Here is a 24657-nt window from a genome sequence, read left to right on the forward strand (position 1 = left end):
CGAAAATATTGGAATTCCCGTGATCGGTATCTTTCCTGTATAGGTATCTGTAAGAGACAAAAATTATCGACAGAGTCGATTCCAAGGGTGAGTGAAGAAGTATCTATGTTCACAATTATGTTTGTACGTAACACTCGGTGCGTGAGTCCTACTCGTATTTATCCGAATTTTTCGTTTATCATCAATCTCGTGAGTGATTTGATGAGACTCATCAGAAGTCCCTACCTTGTTTTAATTTCATTCAGACTAGCGCGCATAGCCAAAGTTCTTAATTATTTGGTCTGTATATTCTAGTTGCCCCCCTCTACGATCTCCACATTCGTTTTCAGACCACTTGAATTTCATCATCGTTCTGTAACACCGTAACTCAAACGTTTAATATTTTCCGGTTTTAAACGCCATAGAAGACGCTATTGTCACTAATTGCAGAGAACTCTACAAATGTTTGGAGCTCTTGGGAAGTGGATATGACAATAGAGACTAAACGCTTTCAGGGACGCGCTGCTCTGACAGGTATAGCTCAGATGAAAGTCTAACAATGCTTTTCGGAGAACTTAAATGTGAACATCTGGAATAGAGGCGATGTTATCTTAGAGAAGCAGCATTGAAATAAGACTGTTACGATTCTTCTGACGTCAACACCATCCTGTCTTAGTGGTGATGGGAAAAGGCAAGAGAGATTATGTAGCGTGCAGGGGTTTATAGACAGTAACTGTTTCGTTGCTCAGTACGCGACTGAAATGGAACATGAAATCGTTAATACTGCTATGAAATGGCTTGCGGAAAATGTAGGTATATGTTCAAGATATTGAAACGAAGTTTTCTTAATTTTGTCCCTCTTTTAAGTCGCTTGCTCTTGTATGAACTGAAATATTGAGGCAGGTGTGGTTTCTTTTAAATTGGACGGCATAGCTATTTCATGGTGTTTGGAAGCTGTTGAAAATAAGACAAATTTGATTTAAGCGTCGTTGAAACTTCTTGTTAAAATATCTGAGAAACAAGAAGATAGTACGAGCTCCACCCAAGTGGCCTACCCCGGGCGGTTCTAGGCGCTTCAATCTGGAACCGCGCTGCAGCTACAGTCGCACGTTCGAATCCTGCCTCGGGCATCGATGTGTGTGATGTCCTTAGGTTAGTTAGGTTTAAGTAGTTCTAAATCTAGGGGACTGATGACCTCAGATGTTAAGTCCCATAGTGCTTAGAGCCATTTGAACCAAGTGGCTTACCAAAACGGTGTAAGCCAAAGCAAGAGTGCGGCAATCCGTGATTACATGTGTGAACGCGTGCATTGCACCCTATGGAGACCACTTTAAACACCTGTTGTGACGTAAACGCTATGCGGCTCTGTACTGTGTTCCAGGACGATTTGTTGTCATTGCACGCACACCTTCCATTTCCGGACACAGTTCACGAGATCTTGTTTCCTAAGGTTTTTGTCAATTACAACTGTAAGTAACACAGTTTTCCACTGTTGTTGTTTTTGTTGTTGTTGTGGTCTTCAGTCCTGAGACTGGTTTGATGCAGCTCTCCATGCTACTCTATCCTGTGCAAGCCTCTTCAACTCCCAGTACCTACTGCAGCCTACATCCTTCTGAATCTGCTTAGTGTATTCATCTCTTGGTCTTCCTCTACGATTTTTACCCTCCACGCTGCCCTCCAGTACTAAATTGGTGATCTCTTGATGCCTCAGAACATGTCCTACCAACCGATCCCTTCTTCTAGTCAAGTTGTGCCACAAACTCCTCTTCTCCCCAGTTCTATTCAATACCTCCTCATTAGTTATGTGATCTACCCATCTAATCTTCAGCATTCTTCTGTAGCACCACATTTCGAAAGCTTCTATTCTCTTCTTGTCTAAACTATTTATCGTCCAGGTTTCACTTCCATACATGGCTACATTCCATACAAATACTTTCAGAAAAGGCTACCTGACACTTAAATCTATACTCTATGTCAACAAATTTCTCTTCTTCAGAAGCGCTTCCCTTGCCATTGCCAGTCTACATTTTATATCCTCTCTACTTCGACCATCATCAGTTATTTTGCTCCCCAAATAGCAAAACTCCTTTACTACTTGAAGTGTCTCATTTCCTAACCTAATACCCTCAGCATCTCCCGACTTAATTCGACTACATTCCATTATCATCGTTTTGCTTTTGTTGATGTTCATATTATACCCGCCTTTCAAGACACTATTCATTCCGTTCAACTGCTCTTCCAAGTCCTTTACTGTCTCTGACAAAATTACAATGTCATCAGCGAACGTCAAAGTTTTTATTTCTTCTCCATGGATTTTAATACCTACTCCGAACTTTACTTTTGTTTCCTTTACTGCTTGCCAAATATACAGATTGAATCGTATCGGGGAGAGGCCACAACCCTGTCTCACTCCCTTCCCAACCACTGCTACCCTTTCATGTTCCTCGACTCTTATAACTGCCATCTGGTTTCTGTACAAATTGTAAATAGCCTTTCGCTCCCTGTATTTTATCCCTACCACCTTTAGAATTTCAAAGAGAGTATTCCAGGCAACATTGTCAAAAGCTTTCTCTAAGTCGACAAATGCTAGGAACGTAGCTTTGCCTTTCCATATTCTTTCTCCTAAGATAAGTCGTAGGGTCAGTATTGCCTCACGTGTTCCAATATTTCTACGGAATCCAAACTGATCCTCCCCGAGGTCGGCTTCTACTAGTTTTTCCATTCGTCTGTAAAGAATTCGTGTTAGTATTTTGCAGCCATGACTTATTAAACTGATAGTTCGGTAATTTTCACCTTTGTCAACACCTGCTTTCTTTGGGATTGGAATTACGAGTATTATATTCTTCTTGAAGTCTGAAGGCATTTCGACTGTCTCATACATCTTGCTCACCAGATGGTAGAGTTTTGTCAGGACTGGCTCTCCCAAGGCCGTCAGTAATTCTAATGGAAAGTTGTCTACTCCCGGGGCCTTGTTTCGATTTAGGTTTTTCAGTGCTCTGTCAAATTTTTCACGCAGTATCGTATCTCCCATTTCATGTTCATCTATCTCCTCTTCCATTTCCATAATATTGTCCTCAAGGACATCGCCCCTGTATAGACCCCGTATATACTCCTTCCACCTTTCTGCTTTCCCTTCCCTGCTTAGAACTGGGTTTCCATCTGAGCTCTTGATATTCATGCAAGTGGTTCTCTTTTCTCCAAAGGTCTCATTAATGGTTCAAATGGTTCAAATGGCTCTGAGCACTATGGGACTTAACAGCTGAGGTCATCAGTCCCCTAGAACTTAGAACTACTTAAACCTAACATACCTAAGGACATCACACACATCCATGCCAGAGGCAGGATTCGAACCTGCGACCGTCGCGGTCGGGCGGTTCCAGACTGAAGCGCCGAGAACCGCTAGGCCACTCCGGCCGGCGGTCTCTTTAATTTTCCTGTAGGCGGTATCTATCTTATCCCTCATGAGATGAGCCTCTACATCCTTACATTTGTCCTCTAGCCATCCTTGCTTAGCCATTTTGCACTTCCTTTCGATCTCTTTTCTGAGACGTTTGTATTCCTTTTTGCCTGCTTCACTTGCTGCATTTTTGTGTTCTCTCCTTTCATCAATTAAATTCAGTGTCTCTTTTGGTACCCAAGTATTTGTACTAGCCATCGTCTTTTTACCTACTTGATCCTCTGCTGCCTTCACTATTTCATTCCTCAAAGCTACCCATTCTTCTTCTACTGTATTTCTTTCCCCCCACTGCTGTTAATTGTTCCCTTATGCTCACCCTGAAGCTCTGTACAACCTCTGGTTCTTTCAGTTTAGCCAGGTCCCATCTCCTTAAATTCCCACCTTTTTGCTGTTTCTTCAGTTTTAATCTACAGTTCATAACCAACAGATTGTGGTCAGAGTCCACATCTGCCCCTGGAAATGTCTTACAATTTAAACTCTGGTTCCTAAATCTCTGTCTTACCATTATATAATCTATCTGAAACATTTTAGTATCTCAAGGGTTCTTCCATGTTGTGGTGTGCCTACTGTAAGACTTTCGGTACACACACCATCAGATTATTTGACTTGTCGCTCTAACGAAGTAGGCGAGTGTCAACAATGTCTCGTGGTCTTATCGGGGCGTGTTTATCTTCTGCCGTTAGGTCAGACGATAGAAATGCCACTTACACGCTTAGAGTAGCAGATTGACCGTGACCAACTTTAACAGAACTTGATTAATTTTCACACACATTTATTAAAATAATAACAATCATAAACCTTACTTAACTTGATTCTGGATGCTATTTACAATTGACAATCTGAAGTTCCTTTGGTCTTGGTACGTTAACCTTATTCTCGTATATCTCCGATACTTGACAAAGTATCTATACATTTCTCTTCATGGCTATGCACAGGAATATGATAATCTTATTAGGCGCAGACTGAAACTTGACTATAGACTGGTACAGACAAATGCAGACTAATGCAGACTGACTAATGGGAGGTCTGTACACTCGTTATAATACCTCACGCGTTCATGTATCACTGCGCGAGTGTGATCCGCGAGGAGAAATGGTTCTACGTTAGCTGCGATCTCATTGGCTGCGTTACATATTAATACACGGATCGGCGGAAGCAGAATTTGGTCCGTCTCTAGGATAGCGCCATCTCGTAGTGCGGAGACGGACGAGCGCTGCGCCTGCGCTGTTGTGCTTAGCGGGGCGCGCTCTAGTGGGAAAGTTGTGTACGCGTTGACTACGCGGAACTATGTACACAACACATGTATACAACCTTCTTTCATGATTCTTGAACCAAGTGCTAGCTATGATTAAGTTATGAGTTTTCCATTGTAGATGGACATTCAGAACTCATGAGAGTGCGATCTATTCGTGAAGGATTGCGAGTTTTGGGTGCGGTTCGCAGCGGTGGAGAAAACGGGGGTATCGGAGTCCCGCGGGAGGCGAGCGAGAAGGGTGTAGGGAAGAGCAGGGCCCCGGCCCAGACGAGACCAGAGCAGCCCAGCCCCCGGAGGCCGGCCGCGCCAGCGACGAGACCAATTCACGCATTTTAAAGACAAGTATTCAAACTGGAAAATCAATACGCACCTTTTACCGAAGCGGAGCGGGGACGCGCCTCGGCAGAGCACCAATTGAGCGCTCCGGGGAGGTGTGACTGCCGCCCGCAGGGGCAGCAGGGGGTTGGGGGTGGGGGTGGGAGAGGGGCCACTGTTTTCAGCCTGAGTGGGCGGAAACCTCTCGAGGCACGGCCGCCGTGACTCATCTCGGTGATAGCTCGGCCGCGGCACTCAGCCGGCAGCGTGAATGCGAGAGAGCTGGGCGAAGGGGTGGCCGGCCGCTGGGACAGCGGGGGTAGAGGGGGGGGGGGAGGAGGAGAGAGCCCACTGGCAGCCACTGGCGTCTCGCGGCTTCCCCCCCAGTGATCCAGGACTGCTCTCTCAATCCACCAATAAACAATGGCTCGAAGCACGCGTTTTGACTTTAGAGAGGATGAGCATCTCCAACAGAACCAAGTATTGGTAACACAATATACAGGGTGTTACAAAAAGGTACGGCCAAACTTTCAGGAAACATTCCTCAACACAAAGAAAGAAAATATGTGGACATGTGTCCGGTAACGCTTACTTTCCATGTTAGAGCTCATTTTATTACTTCTCTTCAAATCACATTAATCACGGAATGGTAACACACAGCAACAGAACGTACCAGCGTGACTTTAAACACTTTGTTACAGGAAATATTCAAAATGTCCTCCGTTAGCGAGGATACAAGCATCCACCCTCCGTCGCATGGAATCCCTGATGCGCTGATGCAGCCCCGGAGAATGGCGTATTGTATCACAGCCGTCCACAATACGAGCACGAAGAGTCTCTACATTTGGTACCGAGGTTGCGTAGACAAGAGCTTTCAAATGCCCCCATAAATGAAAATCAAGGGGGTTGAGGTCTGGAGAGCGTGGAGGCCATGAAATTAGTCCGCCTCTACCAATCCATCGGTCACCGAATCTGTTGTTGAGAAGCGTACGAACACTTCGACTGAAATGTGCAGGAGCTCCATCGTGCATGAACCACATGTTGTGTCGTACTTGTAAAGGCACATGTTCTAGCAGAACAGGTAGAGTATCCCTTATGAAATCTTGATAACGTTCTCCATTGAGCGTAGGTGGAAAAACATGGGGCCCAATCAAGACATCACCAACAATGCCTGCCCAAACGTTCACAGAAAATCTGTGTTGATGACGTGATTGCACAATTGCGTGCGGATTCGCGTCAGCCCACACATGTTGATTGTGAAAATTTACAATTTGATCACGTTGGAATGAAGCCTCATCCGTAAAGAGAACATTTGCACTGAAATGAGGATTAACACATTGTCGGATGAACCATTCGCAGAAGTGTACCCGTGGAGGCCAATCAGCTGCTGATAGTGCCTGCACACGCTGTACATGGTACGGAAACAACTGGTTCTCCAGTAGCACTCTCCATACAGTGACGTGGTCAACGTTACCTTGTACAGCAGCAACTTCTCTGACTCTATTAGGGTTATCGTCAACTGCACGAAGATTTGCCTCGTCCATTGCAGGTGTCCTCGTCGTTCTAGGTCTTCCCCAGTCGCGAGTCATAGGCTGGAATGTTCCGTGCTCTCTAAGACGCCGATCAATTGCTTCGAACGTCTTCTTGTCGGGACACCTTCGTTCTGGAAATCTGTCTCGATACAAACGTACCGCGCCACAGCTATTGCCCCGTGCTAATCCATACATCAAATGGGCATCTGCCAACTCCGCAATTGTAAACATTACACTGACTGCAAAACCACGTTCGTAATGAACAGTAACCTGTTGATGCTACGTACTGATGTGCTTGGTGCTAGTACTGTAGAGCAATGAGTCGCATGTCAACACAAGCACCAAAGTCAACATTACCTTCCTTCAATTTGGCCAACTGGCGGTGAATCGAGGAAGTCCAGTACATACTGACGAAACTAAAATGAGCTCTAACATGTGAATTAAGCGTTTCCGGACACATGTTCACATAACATCTTTTCTTTATTTGTGTATGAGGAATGTTTCCTGAAAGTTTGGCCGTATACAGAACCACACAGTAAATGGAATGACACCATTAATAAATATTGACTTCGATCAGAAATCGGTAGCTAAGGTAGAATACTCAAAATTTCTAGGTGTATACATTGATGGGGTGTTGAACTGTAAAACAACACACTGAAGATCTGTTGAAACTTTTGAGTTCAGCTACTTATGCTGTTAGGGTCACTGCAAGTTTTGGCGATATACCGGGTGATCAAAAAGTCAGTATAAATTTGAAAACTGAATAAATCACGGAATAATGTAGATAGAGAAATACAAATTGACACACATGCTTGGAATGACATGGGGTGTTATTAGAACCAAAAAATTACAAAAGTTCAAACAATGCCCGACAGATGGCGCTTCATCTGATCAGAGTAGCAATAATTAGCATAACAAAGTAAGACAAAGCAAAGATGATGTTCTTTACAGGAAATGCTCAATATGTCCACCATCATTCCTCAACAATAGCTGTAGCCGAGGAATAATGTTGTGAACAGGACTGTAAAGCATGGCCGGAGTTACGGTGAGGCATTGACGTCGGATGTTGTCTTTCAGCATCCCTAGAGATGTCGGTCGATCACGATACATTTGCGACTTCAGGGTACCCCAAAGCCAATAATGGCACGGACTGAGGTCTGGGAACCTGGGAGGCCAAGCATGACGAAAGTGGCGGCTGAGCACACGATCATCACCAAACGACGCGCGCAAGAGATCTTTCACGCGTCTGGCAATATGGGGTGTTTTTGTTTTAGGTTCTAATAAAACCCCATGTCATTCCAAGCATGTGTGTCAATTTTTACCTCTCTATCTACATTAGTCCGTGGTTTATCAAGTTTTCAAATTTATACTGACTTTTTAATCACCCGGTACATCTCAGTAAATTAGCTTACCACGCCTATTTTCATTCTCTGCTTTCGTATGGCATCATATTCTGGGGTAACTCATCATTGAGTAAAAGAGTGTTCACTGCACAAAAGCGTGTAATCAGGATAATTGCCGGTTCTCATCCAAGATCATCCTGCAGACACTTATTTAAAGAGTTAGAGATCTTCACTACAGCCTCACAATATATGTATTCACTTACGAAATTTGTTAGTAACAATCCGAACGAACTCATAAGTAATAGCAGTGTACATGGCTACAACACTAGGAGAAAGGATGATCTTCACTGCTCAAGGTTAAATCTAACTTTGGCTCAGAAGGGGGTAAATTATGCCGGGCGGAGTGGCCGTGCGGTTCTAGGCGCTACAGTCTGGAGCCGAGCGCCCGCTACGGTCGCAGGTTCGAATCCTGCCTCGGGCATGGATGTGTGTGATGTCCTTAGGTTAGTTAGGTTTAATTAGTTCTAAGTTCTAGTCGACTGATGACCTCAGAAGTTAAGTCGCATAGTGCTCAGAGCCATTTGAACCATTTTGGGTAAATTATGCTGCCACAAAAGTCTTTGGTCACTTACCTAATAGCATCAAAAGTCTGACAGATAGCCATATAGCATTTAAAAGGAAATTAAAAGAATTTCTAAATGGCAACACCTTCTACTCATTAGATGAATTTTTGGATATAGTAAGTAGGTAATTTCCCCGACCCCCACAAAAAAGAAAAAAAATTAAAGATATTAAGTGTCATGTAATATTTTGTGTAATGTAATATCTTGTATAGACACCTTTTATTAACCTGACACGATCCACATGGTTACGAAGTGTCATATTCATGATCTTTGGAACAAGTACTAATCTAATCTAATTTGTTGGAACTTCACCGATTGTATAGGGTGCCTCAAAAGAAAGTTTCTATTTGATGTGTCAGAATAAAAGAGAGACAGAAGTCTATCGGCAAATTCTTTATTTATTATTAAAACGTACAGTTTAGATATTTCTTCTTGATAGGTTCCCGGGAATTACGCCGGATAATATTGTAGAAACCGCACAATATTTTAGCGAGACAACTGCCCGCCATCTTCAGGTGCTACTGTCGCGTCGCTATTTTTTTTTCCTTTATTGATTTTCAATTCCCCCCGAAGGGGGCAGGCTGGCAGCAGCTCAGTACGCTGCTCTACAGCCTACAGACTTTTATTTTAAAAAACGGAAGAAGAAAAGAAACAAGAAAAACAGGCGATAAAACGGTGACGTCAAGTGTAAAATGGCGGAAAAATGCGGAAAGTTAGAACAGAAAGCAAAAGGGGTTGGCAACGTTAATAAAAGACACAGGAATCAGACAAGTAACATAGTGCACACACAATTAAAAAACACGGCGACAGTCTGGTTTCTGTTCGCAAGAGATAAATGGCACACCCAGCGACAGTATGATGGCCGTTCGCAACACTTCCCAAAAAACAGAACACGGAACACTCACTGTAAAACACTCACTGTAGAACACTGCACGAAAGTGGCGGCACAAAGATGACGCTCTCGAGCCAAAGGCAGATGGGCGGGGGGGGGGGGGGGGGGGGGGACCTGGAGGAGGGGGAAGAACAAGGAGGGAGGAAGGAAAAAAAAAAAACAAAAAAAAGGGGTTGCGTCGCTGAGAAGCCCGCCAATTTATATGCTGGCTTTCTAGAACAGCACAGGCGCCAGCGGGGCATAACGTCATCGAAGGCCAATCGTAGACAGCGTCGAATACCAGAGTCCTCTGCTGGAGAAACGGGTCGCGGTCTGCGGAAGAGCGCCACGGCGCGGGAAAATGCGGCCGGGAGCGACGGACCCCGTTCGCGCGCGCGAGGTGTTGGCGCGCGATTTAAGCATGTGCGCCGCTTCCCATCTGCGTTGACCGGTGCGGTTGCTAATCTGTGGCTGCCGATTCCTTAGTGCCGCCAAGGCTGGCTCCCACGCTTTGCTCAGGTGAAACCCCGTGTCTCTGATTATTAGGTCACTGCTTATACGTATTTCGACCGCCTCTTTGATGATGGAGTCCCAGTATGTGGAAGCATGCGAGAGGATCTTGGTTTCTTCATAATACATGCCGTGTCCCGTGTCAAGGCAGTGTTCAGCAACCGCAGATTTCTCTGGCTGACCCAACCTCGTGTGACGTTTATGTCTCTCTTTGACCGTACGACACGTCTGGCCAATATAAGATTTCCCACATTGGCACGGGATTTTGTATATTCCTGGTCTCCTCAGGCCGAGGTTGTCTTTAACAGAGCCCAGCACTGATTGCACTTTTGCTGGAGGCCGGAAAACACATTTAATCCGGTATTTCTTGAAAATTCTGCCCATCTTAAAAGACACGCCACCGACATACGGTAGAAAAACCAACCCCGTGGTGTTCTCTACTCCTTCAGGCTGTTCTTGAGGTTTGGAGCGTGCTGGTCGAAATGCGTTCTGGATCTGCTTCTCGGAGTACCCGTTCTGGGTAAACACAGAGCGGAGATGGCTAAGCTCTGCCGATAAGCTGTCCTGATCTGAGATGGCTCTAGCCCTGTGCACTAGCGTCCGTAATACACCGCTGCGCTGTGAGGGATGATGACAGCTAGTAGCTTGTAAATACAAGTCTGTGTGCGTAGCCTTCCGGAACACACTGTGACCCAAGGAGCCGTCTCCTTTTCTACGAACCAAAACATCCAGAAACGGGAGCTCACCATCTTTTTCTACCTCCATGGTAAAACAGATGCTTGGATGGAGGGAGTTCAGATGTTCCAGGAAAGAAGGAAGCGTTGCTGTCCCATGCGGCCATACCACAAACGTATCATCTACATATCTCCAAAAACATTTGGGTTTCAGAACCGCCGTCTGGAGTGCTTTGTCCTGGAAATCTTCCATAAAAAGATTTGCTACTATGGGAGACAGATGGTTACTCATAGCAACACCGTCAGTCTGTTCAAAATACTGGTCGTTAAATAAAAAGTAAGTCGAGGTAAGCACGTGTTTGAAAAGGTGTAAGACGTCCTCCTCCAGCTTAGCTCCTATAAGTTGTAATGAATCCATCAGAGGCACCCGTGTGAACAAGGAAACCACACCGAAACTCACTGGTAGGTCGGTAGATTCAAGACGCAGGTTCTTCAGTCGTCGTATAAAATCTTCTGAGTTTCGAATAAGGTGTTCACATTTCCCCACCATGGGACTCAGAAGAGAGGCCAGATGTTTAGCTAGGTGGTATGTTGGGGCACCTATATTACTGACGATAGGGCGAAGCGGGACATTCTCCTTATGTATCTTTGGCAGTCGTGGCGGAACTGGTGCTCGTTCCCTTAAACTCTTCTTCAGATGGTCGGGAAGTTGGCTGGATTTGAGGAGAGCGGATGTCTTCCGTTGTACGGCATCCTACTGTGACAGTTAGGCAGGAGGTGAGAAAGCTTGGATTTCATGGTCGAGTAGCTGCTCATAAGCTACACATTACGCTGGTAATTGCCAAATGACGCCTCGCTTGGTGTAAGGGACGTAGACATTGGACGACTCCTGATGATTGGTTGGGAGCCGCCCCCACCATGAGCGGTTAGGCGATCAGAACAGTAGCGTGGGTCCGAGTCGTGAAATTGCTGCTGAAGACCTGGACGAGAGAGGACGATTTTCTGAGATGGGTCGAGCGATGGTCGATTTGAGTGTGGAAAATGTGCTGTATTGATGGTTAATGGTTTCGCATTAGGTGAACAACCCTCTTTTTGCAGCTAGACGTAAAGTAATATTAATATTTGTGGGGAACGAAATTTATTTAGGTAGGTAATGTGCAATAGTAGGTGATATAGAAATGTTGCCTTGCTTTGTGATAGTAATTCGCAATTTTGAGGTTTTATAACAATTTCACGGTGAATAAACTTAATTTGTTGAGCAAGCAATTTCATTAGGAAAAATGAAATATTTAAGTGCTTGTGGCAATTTACTTAGTTTTCCACCTGGCACTCACCACGTGGGGCTGATTAAGAATCTTATAACAACTGGAGGCATGAGTGCTAGGGACCTATGACATGTAAGTAGGAAGTGTGCTATTACATGAAATATGTATGTGAAATTAAGTACTGTTATAATTTATCAATTTTCTTACATATCTGCAATCTTGATGTAGTAACGTGGATTCTTTGTTAAAGACACGTGGTATCTCGTGTGAAAGCGTGTGTCGAATTTTAGCAAACCAAGTGAAGATAATGCTTGCTTATTCATGTTTATTGGAATGTAGAGTCACGTGGGGAAATTTTCTGATTAATTAATATTGCAAAGCGGGGAAAGAGATTAGTAAACTGATAACATAGCCATGAACTTTGGCTAGTAGTTCATTTGTATGTGTAATTTTGAAAGGGTTTTCATATTTCAATGGGTGAAGTTGTGTCGGGAGTAGGCAGCAGTACAATAGTGGGTATTAAAGTGAATGATCAAATATGCGTGGAATTTATATGTGATAATTTTGGTTTTCGGTAGGATAATTTTGAGTAGAGACAGTTACTGAATGGTGAATATCGGAGCTGCTAACGGCTCGATCCTTACGTTTCTCCTGTGCATTTGTTGGTGTAGTAATTGTGTGTGCATGCTGATTAATGGATACAGTTGTGGAATATCCTTTTCTTCCTATCCAAAAGTGAGCATTTGTGGTAATAAGAGATACCATTCTGTAGGAGACCATAGTTTTAGTGAAAATGTCAGATGCGTTAACGATAAATTTAAATACGAAGTCAGATGTGTAAAATTTTACATTCTTAATAAGAAAGTCAGGTGCGTTTAATTTAGATTGTGGAAGCTGATGCAAATTTCATGCTGTCTAAAGATAATATGAGTTAAGATTTGTTTAAAGAAGTGAATTTTTTGTTCTTATAATTATCTGAAATGTTTAATGAATAAACCATTTGTAATATAATATTCAAATTTGAGTCGGAACATGCTTTCTATAAGAGTAGACAAACTTTTCATTATTTTATTTTATTATCTGTTGAAAAAAGAAATCTTATTTGTGATTTTACTATATGTTTGAATGTCAGTCGTAGGGCCAAGCAGAATTGACATAGCTTTCAAGTTAGGGCATTTATGAAAAGGTCCTGCAAATGAATCCGTTGCGCTTACTGTTAAACTGAGGTAGTAGAGGGAACCTTTCACAGGCACCAAAATAGTCAATTAACATCGTCACATAACGTTCCAAATTTACTTTAGCTATACGACCGCTCTCGTTTTCGAAAAAGTACCGGCCGATTATTCCTTGAGGCGACTTCACAGCCCATACAGTAACTTTTAGCGAATGAGGGGTTTCTGATGATTCTGTTTACGACTCGTTGCCTCCGGCAGCGGCAATTTTCCTTATTGACGTGACCGTCCAGTTGAAAATGAGCCTCGTCAGAAAACAAGATGTTGTTAAATGGAGGGCACTCAGTTACAGCATTAACGAGCGACAGGCTATGTTTGGCACCCTGAGGCTTTAATTCTTGCACCAATTGGATTTTGAAAGGGTACAGTTTAAGGTCTTCACCCGGATTTCAGTTTGGTCTGCCGGATTTCAGTTTGGCCAGAGCTGAACCGGCCTCTTCAAATGTTTTGATCCATTTCCGGATAAGCCGAACACTTGGAGCATTATGTACGACATGCAGTCCACGATCACTGCAAAATTTCCTCCGTACTACAGACGCTATATCACCGGTTTTTTTTTTAAATTACTGCACACAGAACGTGAGGTTCGCTCCCGAGAAGCGCTCCATATCGACTGAATTCCTAAAGGCTAAGCGATACAATATATCAAATATAAACATTTTTGAGACACCCTGTACTTGATATGAAAACGAAAACAACAGTCTAAATCACCATTTATTTTCGTTCTAACTGAAGAAATTTGTTTCGGTTGTAATAATCATCATCACACCAGGCGGAACTCTGAACCGTTGTTACACAGCGGCGCCGGCACCGGCTTTTCATGTGGTATAGTATCGTCGACATCTACATCTACATATATACTCCGCACTTCACCGTACGGCTACTGGCGGAGGGTACCGCATATCTGTACTAATCATCCCCTTTCCTGCCCCACTCACAAATAGGGGGAAAAGTGACAGTCTGTATGGAAATACGAGTCCTAATTTCTCTTAAGTTATCTTATACGCAATATATGATGTTTAATATAACCAAACAAACAATCCAAAAAACAAGTGTTAACACCAGCAACACCGTGAGTGAATGCTGCCAAATTGATGATCGAGTATTTCCATGCCTGTGGGATATGTTGATCCTGATGCGTGCTTATTTCAAATATAGAAAATAGTCATTCCTACAGATGGAGAAAGGAGATCGCTGAACAGCATGTCCAGAGGACGTGCACGTCCAGTTTATCGGTATCTTTCGGACTTCGAGAGAGGTAGCATGAGGGACATTGGAGCATGACACATACAGTTCGCACATACAGTGCAATCACAGCAGAACGAGTGCTGCCGAGATGAAGTCAGGACAACTGTATGGCAAGGAAAGTGGGGTCGGATCCTTCCCAAAGGACTAACCTATGATTAAGTATTAGGACTACTTGACTGGTTGTGACGAATAGACCAGATGGCGACAGAGCGAATCCGGGCTCAGGTTACAGGAAGCGTAGGGAACAGATCACTGAAGGCTGGGCTGAGGTGTCGAGTCGCCACGCCTCGTTTAGCACTGATACGGCAGAGACTTGTACAGTGTAGAGTCAGAGTCAAATGGGACACTGAGAAGCGTTCTGTGGTGTTTGGTGCTGAACCTCACGTTTACTTCGGCCGGGCAGATCGGCGTGAATATGTCCATACACGTTCCGGTGAAAAACCATAGGAAAAAGTGGTTCCAGATACCCCTCCAATCAAGGTCTGTGGAGCTACTGGATACGATAAAAGTTGTAAAACTACCATAGGATACCGTAGGTCATCATATGTAAGTGAGGATTGTGGTAGTTTTCGTAGTAGCCTTGGTCAGTTAAGATTGTACACGCGTCACCTGTACCCATTAAGTGTGTTCCATACCAATTTGTATTTCGACCGCTTTATTTGCGTACTCGATCAGTGTCTTACTAGATTTTTCGTAGGAACTGGAAGCGGTGAATCATCTAAAAAGCTGAGGGAGTTTATAAAGGCCTGCATAGGTTGGTCTACTTAGTTATCGACCTCTTTCTTACTTAAAAATAAGCAGTATTTATAACAAAATTCAAACTATCAGCACTAAATTCAGATCTTATTAAAAAATTGTTGATTTGTAACGTGCAGCAGAGGGATGCTGTGGTAAAAAATGAAATAACAATACAGATTCATAGCTCTAGAAAACACAATTTCCTCAAAAAATATTAAATTAAAAGGTAAACAAAAATGTAACAAACATTGCTCCAAACTTTTATGTTTCTGTTATTCATAAAAAACTTTAACGCTTGTCGATGATAATAGGAAACTCTTGCCTTTGATCATGATGAAGAACGTTCTATTGAATACAACAACATTAATTATATAGATTTTTTTATATTTGTGCGTGTAAGTAATTGCTTTGACTACATAAAAGCGCAGAAGTTATGCGGTCAACTAATTTCCATTTCTTACAAAATGCAGTTTACATTTTCTAAGGATATAAAGCACAATGGAGTAATAGTGAACGGTATGCGGTTCTAATTACGTGCAAAGTAAATAAACATACAGAAAACAAAATGAAGTCTTCAGCTCCCAGTTTCTCTCTCACACATTCATTTAGGTACATTTCCTTACCAATGGCTACCAATACTACTGGTAATCCTGTCATTTACTACGTCATTTATGTATTATACCAAAACTACCGAACTGTAGTTGTTTTGGTAGAACGTAGTTCTAGATATGACGATTAATTGGGTACTTGTCGAAGAGAAACTAAATGTTCGTCAGAAAGTGGCAACAATAGTAAACTCTGTTGTCATATCCTTCATGACTCGGATGCAAAATGGCGTATTCCAGCAGGATAACCCAAGGCCTACACTGCAGTTAACTGCATAAATGACTTGAGTTCTTTAGCCGTCTGAGTTGGTAGCATTTCCGCGGCTGTTCAAAACGAATTGCCCAGCTACAGAAGTCACCTGGATTTCAATGTCACAGCTGCAACATTTCCGCCGTTGTGGGAAAACCTCACGATACTCCATTTTATCAGTGGTCACTACCTTTTGTTTAGGTTCCTCTGGTGGCGTGCTGCTGTTCTGTGACGTGGAGATTCCGCTATGAACCAACACTGCAGACACATATATCCAAATAAATAAGAATTATGCAACTACAGCTTTATAACAATTCTTCGTAATTTCTGAAAAGCCTCTCTTATACCTGTCCTACTGTCCTCTGTTGTACGGAAAAGTAAACAAATATTAAGTTTTATAGTTTTCAGTTGAAAGAAAAATGGTGAAAAGCAATGCCTGCAATTTACGAAATACATTTTGATGTACTCACTTATGAACGGTTCGTCCTTGTGAGAAATTTAAAATTATGTGTAAAAAAGAATCTTTTTAGTGTAGCTACAGCGTGCTATCCCAGACTTAAATATGATTTGTCTCAAAACGGTTAAAATGGCGAGGCATCTTCACGTAAAGTTTTGGATACATTACGTAGGAATCTTGCTATTACCTATACCCCTATCAACAGCGCGAAACACAGAACTCCAAGGCCCGATAGTAACCTAGTTTCATATCAGTAAGTCCTGTATAATTCTGTGATGTTCTTTTTCTGTTTTAATAGATTACGCAGCTCTATTAATTTATCAGCATAGCTAGCTGCTATCAGCGACCATAAAGGATTTTCGATCATAAAAATATTAAACAAAGAGGAAGAGAATCACTTCCATTCTGTGTTACTTCATGGACATGAAAAAATTATAAAATGCGCTCTTTCTGTACTTGGAGGGATAAAATCATTTCGGTGCGTTAATTAGCTGACTCGTCTCTTTTATTCAGATGTCTTTAAATTACTATCTGAATTTGAGACAGTTTCCCGTGGTCGACGACGTCTGCAGTAGTTGTAGCTCTCAGTCAGTCACAATGAAGGACAATTTGAGTGGTCGTTGAAGGGAAGGTAATTTCTCTACAAGTTGTGAAGAATGATATTAGTTTCACGGGCTGACTGTTTTTGTAGGATGGAACTATCATTTTATTTTGTATTTTTCACTACTACCTAGTTTCGGATGCGTCACCATCTCAAGTATAGTAAAGTATAAGACATTAAACGCATCTATCTGCGTCACAGTCAATGAACTTGTCTGCATCACATAACTGCTACGCAGAAGTATACAGAAATGGTTCAAATGGCTCTGAGCACTATGGGACTTAACTGCTGTGGTCGTCAGTCCCCTAGAACTTAGAACTACTTAAACCTAACTAACCTAAGGACATCACACACATCCACGCCCGAGGCAGGATTCGAATCTGCGGCCGTAGCGGTCACACGGTTCCAGACTGTAGCGCCTATAACCGCTCGGCCACTCTGTCCGGTGAAGTATGCAAATACGTTGACTATAACCCAGGTAGGTGCGTTTCATGAGTTATAGTTTACTAAACTTCAGAAATGCTTTTTTAATTATTTTTTAGATCATCCGTTTTCTGAGTGGTCTGACAAGGCCCGCCACGAAATCCTCTCTTGTGCCAACCACTTCATCTCAGAGTAGCAACTGTCGCAGCTATGTCCTCAATTATCTTTTGATGCGTGTACAATCTTTGTCTTCCCATACAGTTTTTACCATCTATAGCAACCCTCTGGTGCCACAGAGTAATTCTCGGATGTCCTCTTATCCTGTCCGTTCTTGGGGTCAGTGTTTTCCACATGTTCTTTTCTTCGCCACTTCCGCTGGAAGCCTCATCATTCGTTACTTTATCTTATAAGATATATAATATTTATCTTATAAGATATATAAGCACTGTATCTTATAAGATACACTGCTGAAACTGCTTGGTAATCAACAGCATAAAAAAGAGAGTGGTTCAATCCTAATAATAAGAGACAATGCTGTAAACTGATATCAGTCGTGGCTGTGGATCCCAGTGCAACTAAAAAACTTGTAGAGCAGCTTTCGCTCCCTGTGTTTTACCCATTGAAATGTCAGCATTTCAAAGAATGAGTTCCACTCAACATTAGCATTGAAAAAGGTGTATTTTCAGGCACACGTACACACAATTTGATTAAGAAATTCGCGGTTTCGGCTGACAACAGCACGGGAAGCTGCATCAAACAAGTCTCAGGACTGAAGCCACAACAACAACAACAACAATTTTACTATCTTCATTCCACAGTCAATGTCGTAATCTTGTTAAAAGATACAACATCTGCTGAAGAAGATGGTTTTAAAACCGTCGAAACCACGGTCAAGTTTTAATAAATCTGTGTTTTGCAACTGTTTGGCAGTTATTTCGAATCCGCTGCAGCCGTAATCTTTTGGCAGTTATTTCTAATCCATTGCAGCTGTAAACTACGAAAATTAAGCCTAATAACAGTTTTTGCTTGCTGTTGTCATTACCTTATTTTAGCACTACAGGGCTCTGCAAAGCGATCTGTACATTGGTGAAGAGTTCTCGGGCTTCCAGCCGGGTGGCGGTGCCTTCAAACTGCGACGTTCCGACGAGTGACATCTTCAGAAGATGACGAGGATGTCACTCATTGAAACGTTGCAGTTTGAAGACACCGCCACCCGGCTGGAAGCCCGAGAAATCTTTGCCAGCTGTATACGCCGGGAAAGCATACATTCACATCTGTACATTGTTAAGTCACTGGTAGCTTGTCATCTGTTAACTGAATGATGTTAAGGGGGGCAGGACGTCAAACGGGACGTCTTGGAGCAGGAGAGACACCACAGGAATTTTTAATTTCCACAGTCTATACTTTTAAAAATAAATTCATAAAACTGACCAGAAACGATTCAGGATTTACACTTATAGTGGTGGAAGTTGAAAAATATAAGAAAATAATTTATTTTTTTACATTTGTGTTTCACCTTTTTTTCACTTACCATTGGCTGTATTTGTTGCTATAGGTACACTTTTCTTCACGAGGAAGGGAAATTCTTCAATGAATTTTGCACAGCATACAAACCATACTTACAGGTGTATTAAACTCTAGAATTTTCCAAATCTATTGGCTCTGAGCACTATGGGACTTAACATCTATGGTCATCAGTCCCCTAAAACTTAGAACTACTTAAACCTAACTAACCTAAGGACATCACACAACACCCAGTCATCACGAGGCAGAGAAAATCCCTGACCCCGCCGGAAATCGAACCCGGGAACCCGGTAAAAACTGAGATAATTAACTATAAAATTTGAGTTTTCTCTAAACGTGAAGTTTAAAATGTAACAGCATATTCATTTTTTCATAAATTAAATAATTTCTAGAGTTTCATACACCTGTAAGTATCATTTGTATGCTGTGCAAAATTCATCGCAGAATCTCCCTTACTTATGAAGAAACGTGTACCTATAGCAACAAATGCAGCCAATAGAAGTGAAAAAATGATGAACTTTCACAAGTAAAAAAAGAAAATTATTTTGTTATTTTTTTGAATTTCACTGCCATGATTGTGAATCCTGAATCCTTCCTCGTCATGCTGACAAAGTTTTATGAATTTATTCGTAAAAGTATAGAGAGTGGAAATTAAATTGTCCTGTGGCGTCTCTCCTGCTCCAAGACGTCCCGTTTGACGTCCTACCCCCTTAACGTGAATTTGGTTTGTGAGTAATTTTGTTATGCGAAGATATTTCTCGCCTTTATTTACCAATACTTACGTTTTCGCTTTGGCGAATTCATTTTTCATCTTTTTCCTGAGTTACTGAGACCCACACCGCCGTGTTTGCAGCCCCCGGTCGGCGGCAGCGCAGCGCCGGCATGAGCTCGGGCGGGGACGTGGACCCGCCCCCCGCGGCGCACAAGACGGCGGTGCCGCCCCCGGCCATGCCGCCGGGCGCCGGCCTGGGGGCGGCGGGGGCGGGCCTGGGCGTGGGCGGCGCGGGCCGCCTGCCGCTCGACTTCCGCAACGGCGACCTGGTGTCGCGCCTGCTGGCCGCCACGCCGCCCTACCTTTACAACATGCCGCTCGTGCCGCACTCCTTCTTCTTCAGCGAGATGCTACGCAGCTTCGTGCAAGCCAAGGCGGCCGACGTGGGCGGCGGCGGGGGCGGTGGTGGCGGGGGCGGCGGCGGCGGTATGGGCGCCGGACCGGGCGCGGGCTCGCGGTCGGCCGCGGCGGCCGCCGCTGCTGCTGCCGCGGCCGCAGCTGCCATGTCGCCTCAGCACCAGCAGGTGAGCCGTGCTGAACGCAGCCGATACACCGTACTACAAAAAAAGAACCGGACAAGTGCGAGGGGAACTCTGCACAAACTTCATTATTACTTACAAGGGAACCTCCCCATCGCACCCCCTTCAGATTTAGTTATACGAGTAAGTTGGCACAGTGGATAGGCCTTGAAAAACTGAACACAGATCAATCGAGAAAACAGGAAGAAGTTGTGTGGAACTATGAAAAAAATATGCAAAATATACAAACTGACTAGTCCATGCGCAAGATAGGCAACATCAAGGACAGTGTGAGCTCGGGAGCGCCGTGGTCCCGTGGTTAGCGTGAGCAGCTGCGGAACGAGAGGTCCTTGGTTCACGTCTTCCCTCGAGTGAAAAGTCTGACTTTTTTATTTGTAGTTTATGTGACAAACTCTTATGTTTTCAACACTTTTTTGGGAGTGATTATCACATCCACAAGAAAACCTAAGTCGGGCTAGGTAGAAGAATCTTTTTACCCATTCGCCAAGTGTACAAGTTAGATGGATCGACATCATATTCCTGTCATATGACGCACACGCCGTCACCAGTATCGTATAGAATGTATCAGACGTGTTTTCCTGTGGAGGAATCGGTTGACCTATGACCTTGCGATCAAATGTTTTCGGTTCCCATTGAAGAGGCACTTCCTTTCGTCTATTAATCTCACGGTTTTGCGGTGCGGTCGCAAAACACAGACACTAAACTTATTACAGTGAACAGAGACGTCAGTAAACGAACGGACAGGTCATAACTTTGCGAAAATAAAGGAATTAAACTTTTCACTCGAGGGAAGACTTGAACCAAGGACCTCTCGTTCTGCAGCAGCTCACGCTAACCACGCGACCACGGTGCTCCTGAGCGCGCACCATCCTTGATGTTGCTTATCTTGCCCATGGCCTACTCAGTTTCTATATTTTGCTGATTTTTTTTCATAGTTCCACACAACTTCTTCCTGTTTTCTCCATTGATCTGTGTTCAGTTTTTCAGGGCCTATCCACTGTGCCAACTTATAACTAAATCTGAGGGGGGTGCGATGGGGAGGTTACTTTGTTAGATATCATCACCGTTTTACAGTGCATTCTAGGGAATATCCGCCCCGGAGGCGGGTGGGGAGTTGGAACGTCCGCCTGTGTGGTCAATACACGGTTTGAGATATACCTGCAATTCTCTACTTACGCGGTCCACCTGCGTAGTTGAATGATAACGTGCTTGCCTGCCATGCAGCGAGTCCGTGTTCGATTCCCGGCCGTGTTGGAGATCTTCTCCGCCCGTGGACTGGGTGTTGTGTTGTCCTCACCATCACCGACGCGCAGGTGACCTAATGTGGCGTTGCCTGAAGTAAGACTTGCACCCGACGGCCGAATTTCCCTGGGCGGGATCTCCCGGCCGACAATGCCACATGATCATTTCATGTCATTTCGTTTCTGCCTACAGATTAGACGCAATATGCTGTCCTCAAACTCTTATCACTAAGATTACCTCAGTACAAGACAGAACACGAGTCAAGATTTCTGTTTGCTCACTTGCCAGGAACAGAGTTTCGACTCAAGTATTCTCCCGTAAAGAAGCACTTCACTGTGTGTCAGACTCTCCAGAAAGCTACAGAATCATCACTCGAGTGAACAGAATAACTCTGTTCACAGAGAAACGACTTACGCTTCCCTCGTGTCGGAAGCAACACTTCTCGAAATCTAACTGACAGATTCTTCACTGTGTGGCCAGCAAAGTCTCTATGTCGACCTCCAGAGCGAAGTGTCTTCGATCCCCGCAGGGAAGTGCCTCTCCATGCCATACCCCACTACCTCCTGAGCACACAGCTTCAAACACCAGCGGTCGTCACAAAAATATCCCCCTCTTCCCCCTTCCTGCATGGGTACTGAATCTGCCAGCCGATCACTGGTAGCGCATAATCAGTTGAGAAAATTTTCTGGATGTTTCCCTTTCCCTTCCTAGGTCCTTAGCACTCTGCCAATCAAAAACGCGTCTCTGCTTTTCGGTGGGAAGTGTTCCCCAGCATTACCCGTGAGAAGATTCCTCGGAGGTCAATTCATGACCATTGTTTGTGCCCCTTATGTTTCTTCACACTAAAAGGATGTCGTTTCGCCTTCGCCCACCGCTAACCCTCCTTGTCCAGTAACTCTATTCTGAAATGTTTTCCATTTCACCAGAATGCATTCTCCTGCCCACACTACAGGGGTTTTGTGTTCTCCAGCATTGTGAACCGCTTCTCCTCGCTCTGCTCTCTCTCAGGGTGGTAAATGTCTGCCCCTACATAATGGAAGTCTCTTCCCAGCCCCTCATTAGCCGATAGAGGCTTCTGGGGAATAGAAATGCGTGGCCATTCGCGTTTCCTGTGAGTGCTCGGCTCTGATTAACTCCCATGCGTGTAGTACTACGGAAATTGTTAGTACGTGGTGCTAGACAGTATCAGCCAATTATATGATTAACAATCCGATTGTGCACCGTAAACAATGATCTAGTATAAATATAAATCGAAACGAATATGCAATGCATTGTGGTAAAATTTTGGCGCCTTGCAACAGATAAAAATAAAAATTTCCTGTGGCTCAGTGACTTGGTGCAAGTTTATCTTTTGGACGTCACTTTAGCGACTTGCGTGTCCCTAAGCTACCCCAGTTATGCGACCAGGGAAAGGGGGCTCACAATTAAACGTCGAATTCGAACCATGTGTCCTTTCTGTCGACTCCTCACATCGTTGAGAAGTAAGGGCTAGGTTAAAAGAAGGTCTCTAAAAATACATGTCTGAGTGGGATTCGATTCCGCGACTTCCCAGTTTCCAGGCACAAGCTTTAGCACTAGATTGTTCATGTATAGGTTTTTATGAGTGAGATTGCAAATATACCTGTTAACTGCAGTGACATAGAAGCTTAACTGTTTTACACCGCAGAGGGTCGTAGGCCTTACTATCTGACACAAGTTTCAACCTGGTACCTCACCTGTTCCTGAGAAGAAAGGTTCTTAACAGTCAGATAGACAGATATAGAGACAGACAGGCAGACAGACATACAAGAAAGTGATCCTGTAAGGATTCAGATTTCACCAATTGAGGTACGGAACGCTAAAAACACCGACAGCCCTCAACATACAGCGTGAATCACCAAAACCTCACGCAGCTTATATTTCGTGAACCGGTAGATACTGAAAGGAGGTTTTCGGCAGACAAAACAACAAAGGACTTAGCCCACTGTTTCCCTCATCGAAACTAAGTTTATTGTGCGGTATCTCTCCTTGTCATACTAATAAAACCAGCCAGTACCCTCGTAGAGTCTTAGGAATCTGTTTACTGCTGGCACAACACCAAGATAATTGTTTATGAAGACTGCTGATACCGTGTTCTAATCATATTCTTTTGAACGAAATTGGCAGTGATACAATACAAGTGTTTCTATATCGCTGTGGTGGTTTCTTAAAAATGTTAACAAGGATCAACCGTTGAGCTCAAGATGAACAATACTATTTTCATCAGGTTATCTTTCATTCACAAAGCTGTTTAACTCAGCGACTGTTATATTGATCTGTAAATTATAGGTTGCGGCGATCAGTCGCCTTTTTTAAATTTTATTGTGCAGATCTAGATTTCGGCTAGAACCTAGCCATTCTCAATGCACTATTGTTTTCGCTCAATGCATGTAATTCCCTGTTGGTCGGGCTTCATCCACAGTTCATTGAATACTCAGTGCATTGAGCGAAAATAATAGCGCTTTGAGAATGGCTAGGTCTAGCGGAAATCTAGATCTGCACAATAAAGTTTAAAAAGGACGACTCCTAGCTGCAATCTATAATTTACAACCAATTATTATTTTCTATGTGAAATGGATACACAGTGTGGGGTCATAAGATATTGAGCTTCACGTTACCGTCGTCGTACAGGTGTTGGACAAAAATATGGGAACACCGCGAGACACGCAAGCTTGAACATAAATGAGGATGCTGGCCAAGCCTGCAGACTGCAATGTCCTATTTGACCACGAACGGCACCCGCGCAATCTAGTTGAAGTGTTTTTCTTGTTGCTTTAGTGTTTTATGTAGCTGCTGCCGCACTCATTGTAGGTAAAGCTGAGTTGGGACACTTCATGAGATCTGTCAACCGACGTACCATCTGACGTATTTACTTTTTTCTTTTAATCCGGTCACCGTAGTTGATTCTCTTGAAGTTACTAAAATCCTTTGGTAGCTCTTACTGGAGCAAAAGAAGTCCTACTGATATCGCGAAGAGGCACGTCCACCACTTTCCCTTTACAAACACATGCTTTCTTGAATGGGCGCACAGATCATTAGAGTGACTCATGAATTTGAGTAGAACGCAACTTTACGTACCAGATACGCCTCGAAGGTTCAACATGACATTCAAGATTACAATATATGAGGGTTGAATGAAAAGTAATGCCTCCACCTTCGTTAATTGAGTTTGGATGGGAACATT

General features: G+C 43.6%; 1 protein-coding gene across 1 annotated transcript in view; it reads left to right on the forward strand.

Annotated features, from left to right (window-relative positions):
• Positions 1 to 24657, forward strand: part of LOC124805501 (formin-like protein 20) — a 94107-nt gene that overhangs the window by 11885 nt on the left and 57565 nt on the right. The window contains exons 2-3 of the mRNA XM_047266065.1: positions 19756 to 19855; positions 19898 to 20057. Coding sequence (XP_047122021.1) covers positions 19756 to 19855; positions 19898 to 20057 — 260 coding nt within the window. The remainder of the gene's footprint in view (positions 1 to 19755; positions 19856 to 19897; positions 20058 to 24657) is intronic.

The sequence above is a fragment of the Schistocerca piceifrons genome, chromosome 7 (assembly GCF_021461385.2).
Source record: "Schistocerca piceifrons isolate TAMUIC-IGC-003096 chromosome 7, iqSchPice1.1, whole genome shotgun sequence".
Lineage (NCBI taxonomy): Eukaryota > Metazoa > Arthropoda > Insecta > Orthoptera > Acrididae > Schistocerca > Schistocerca piceifrons.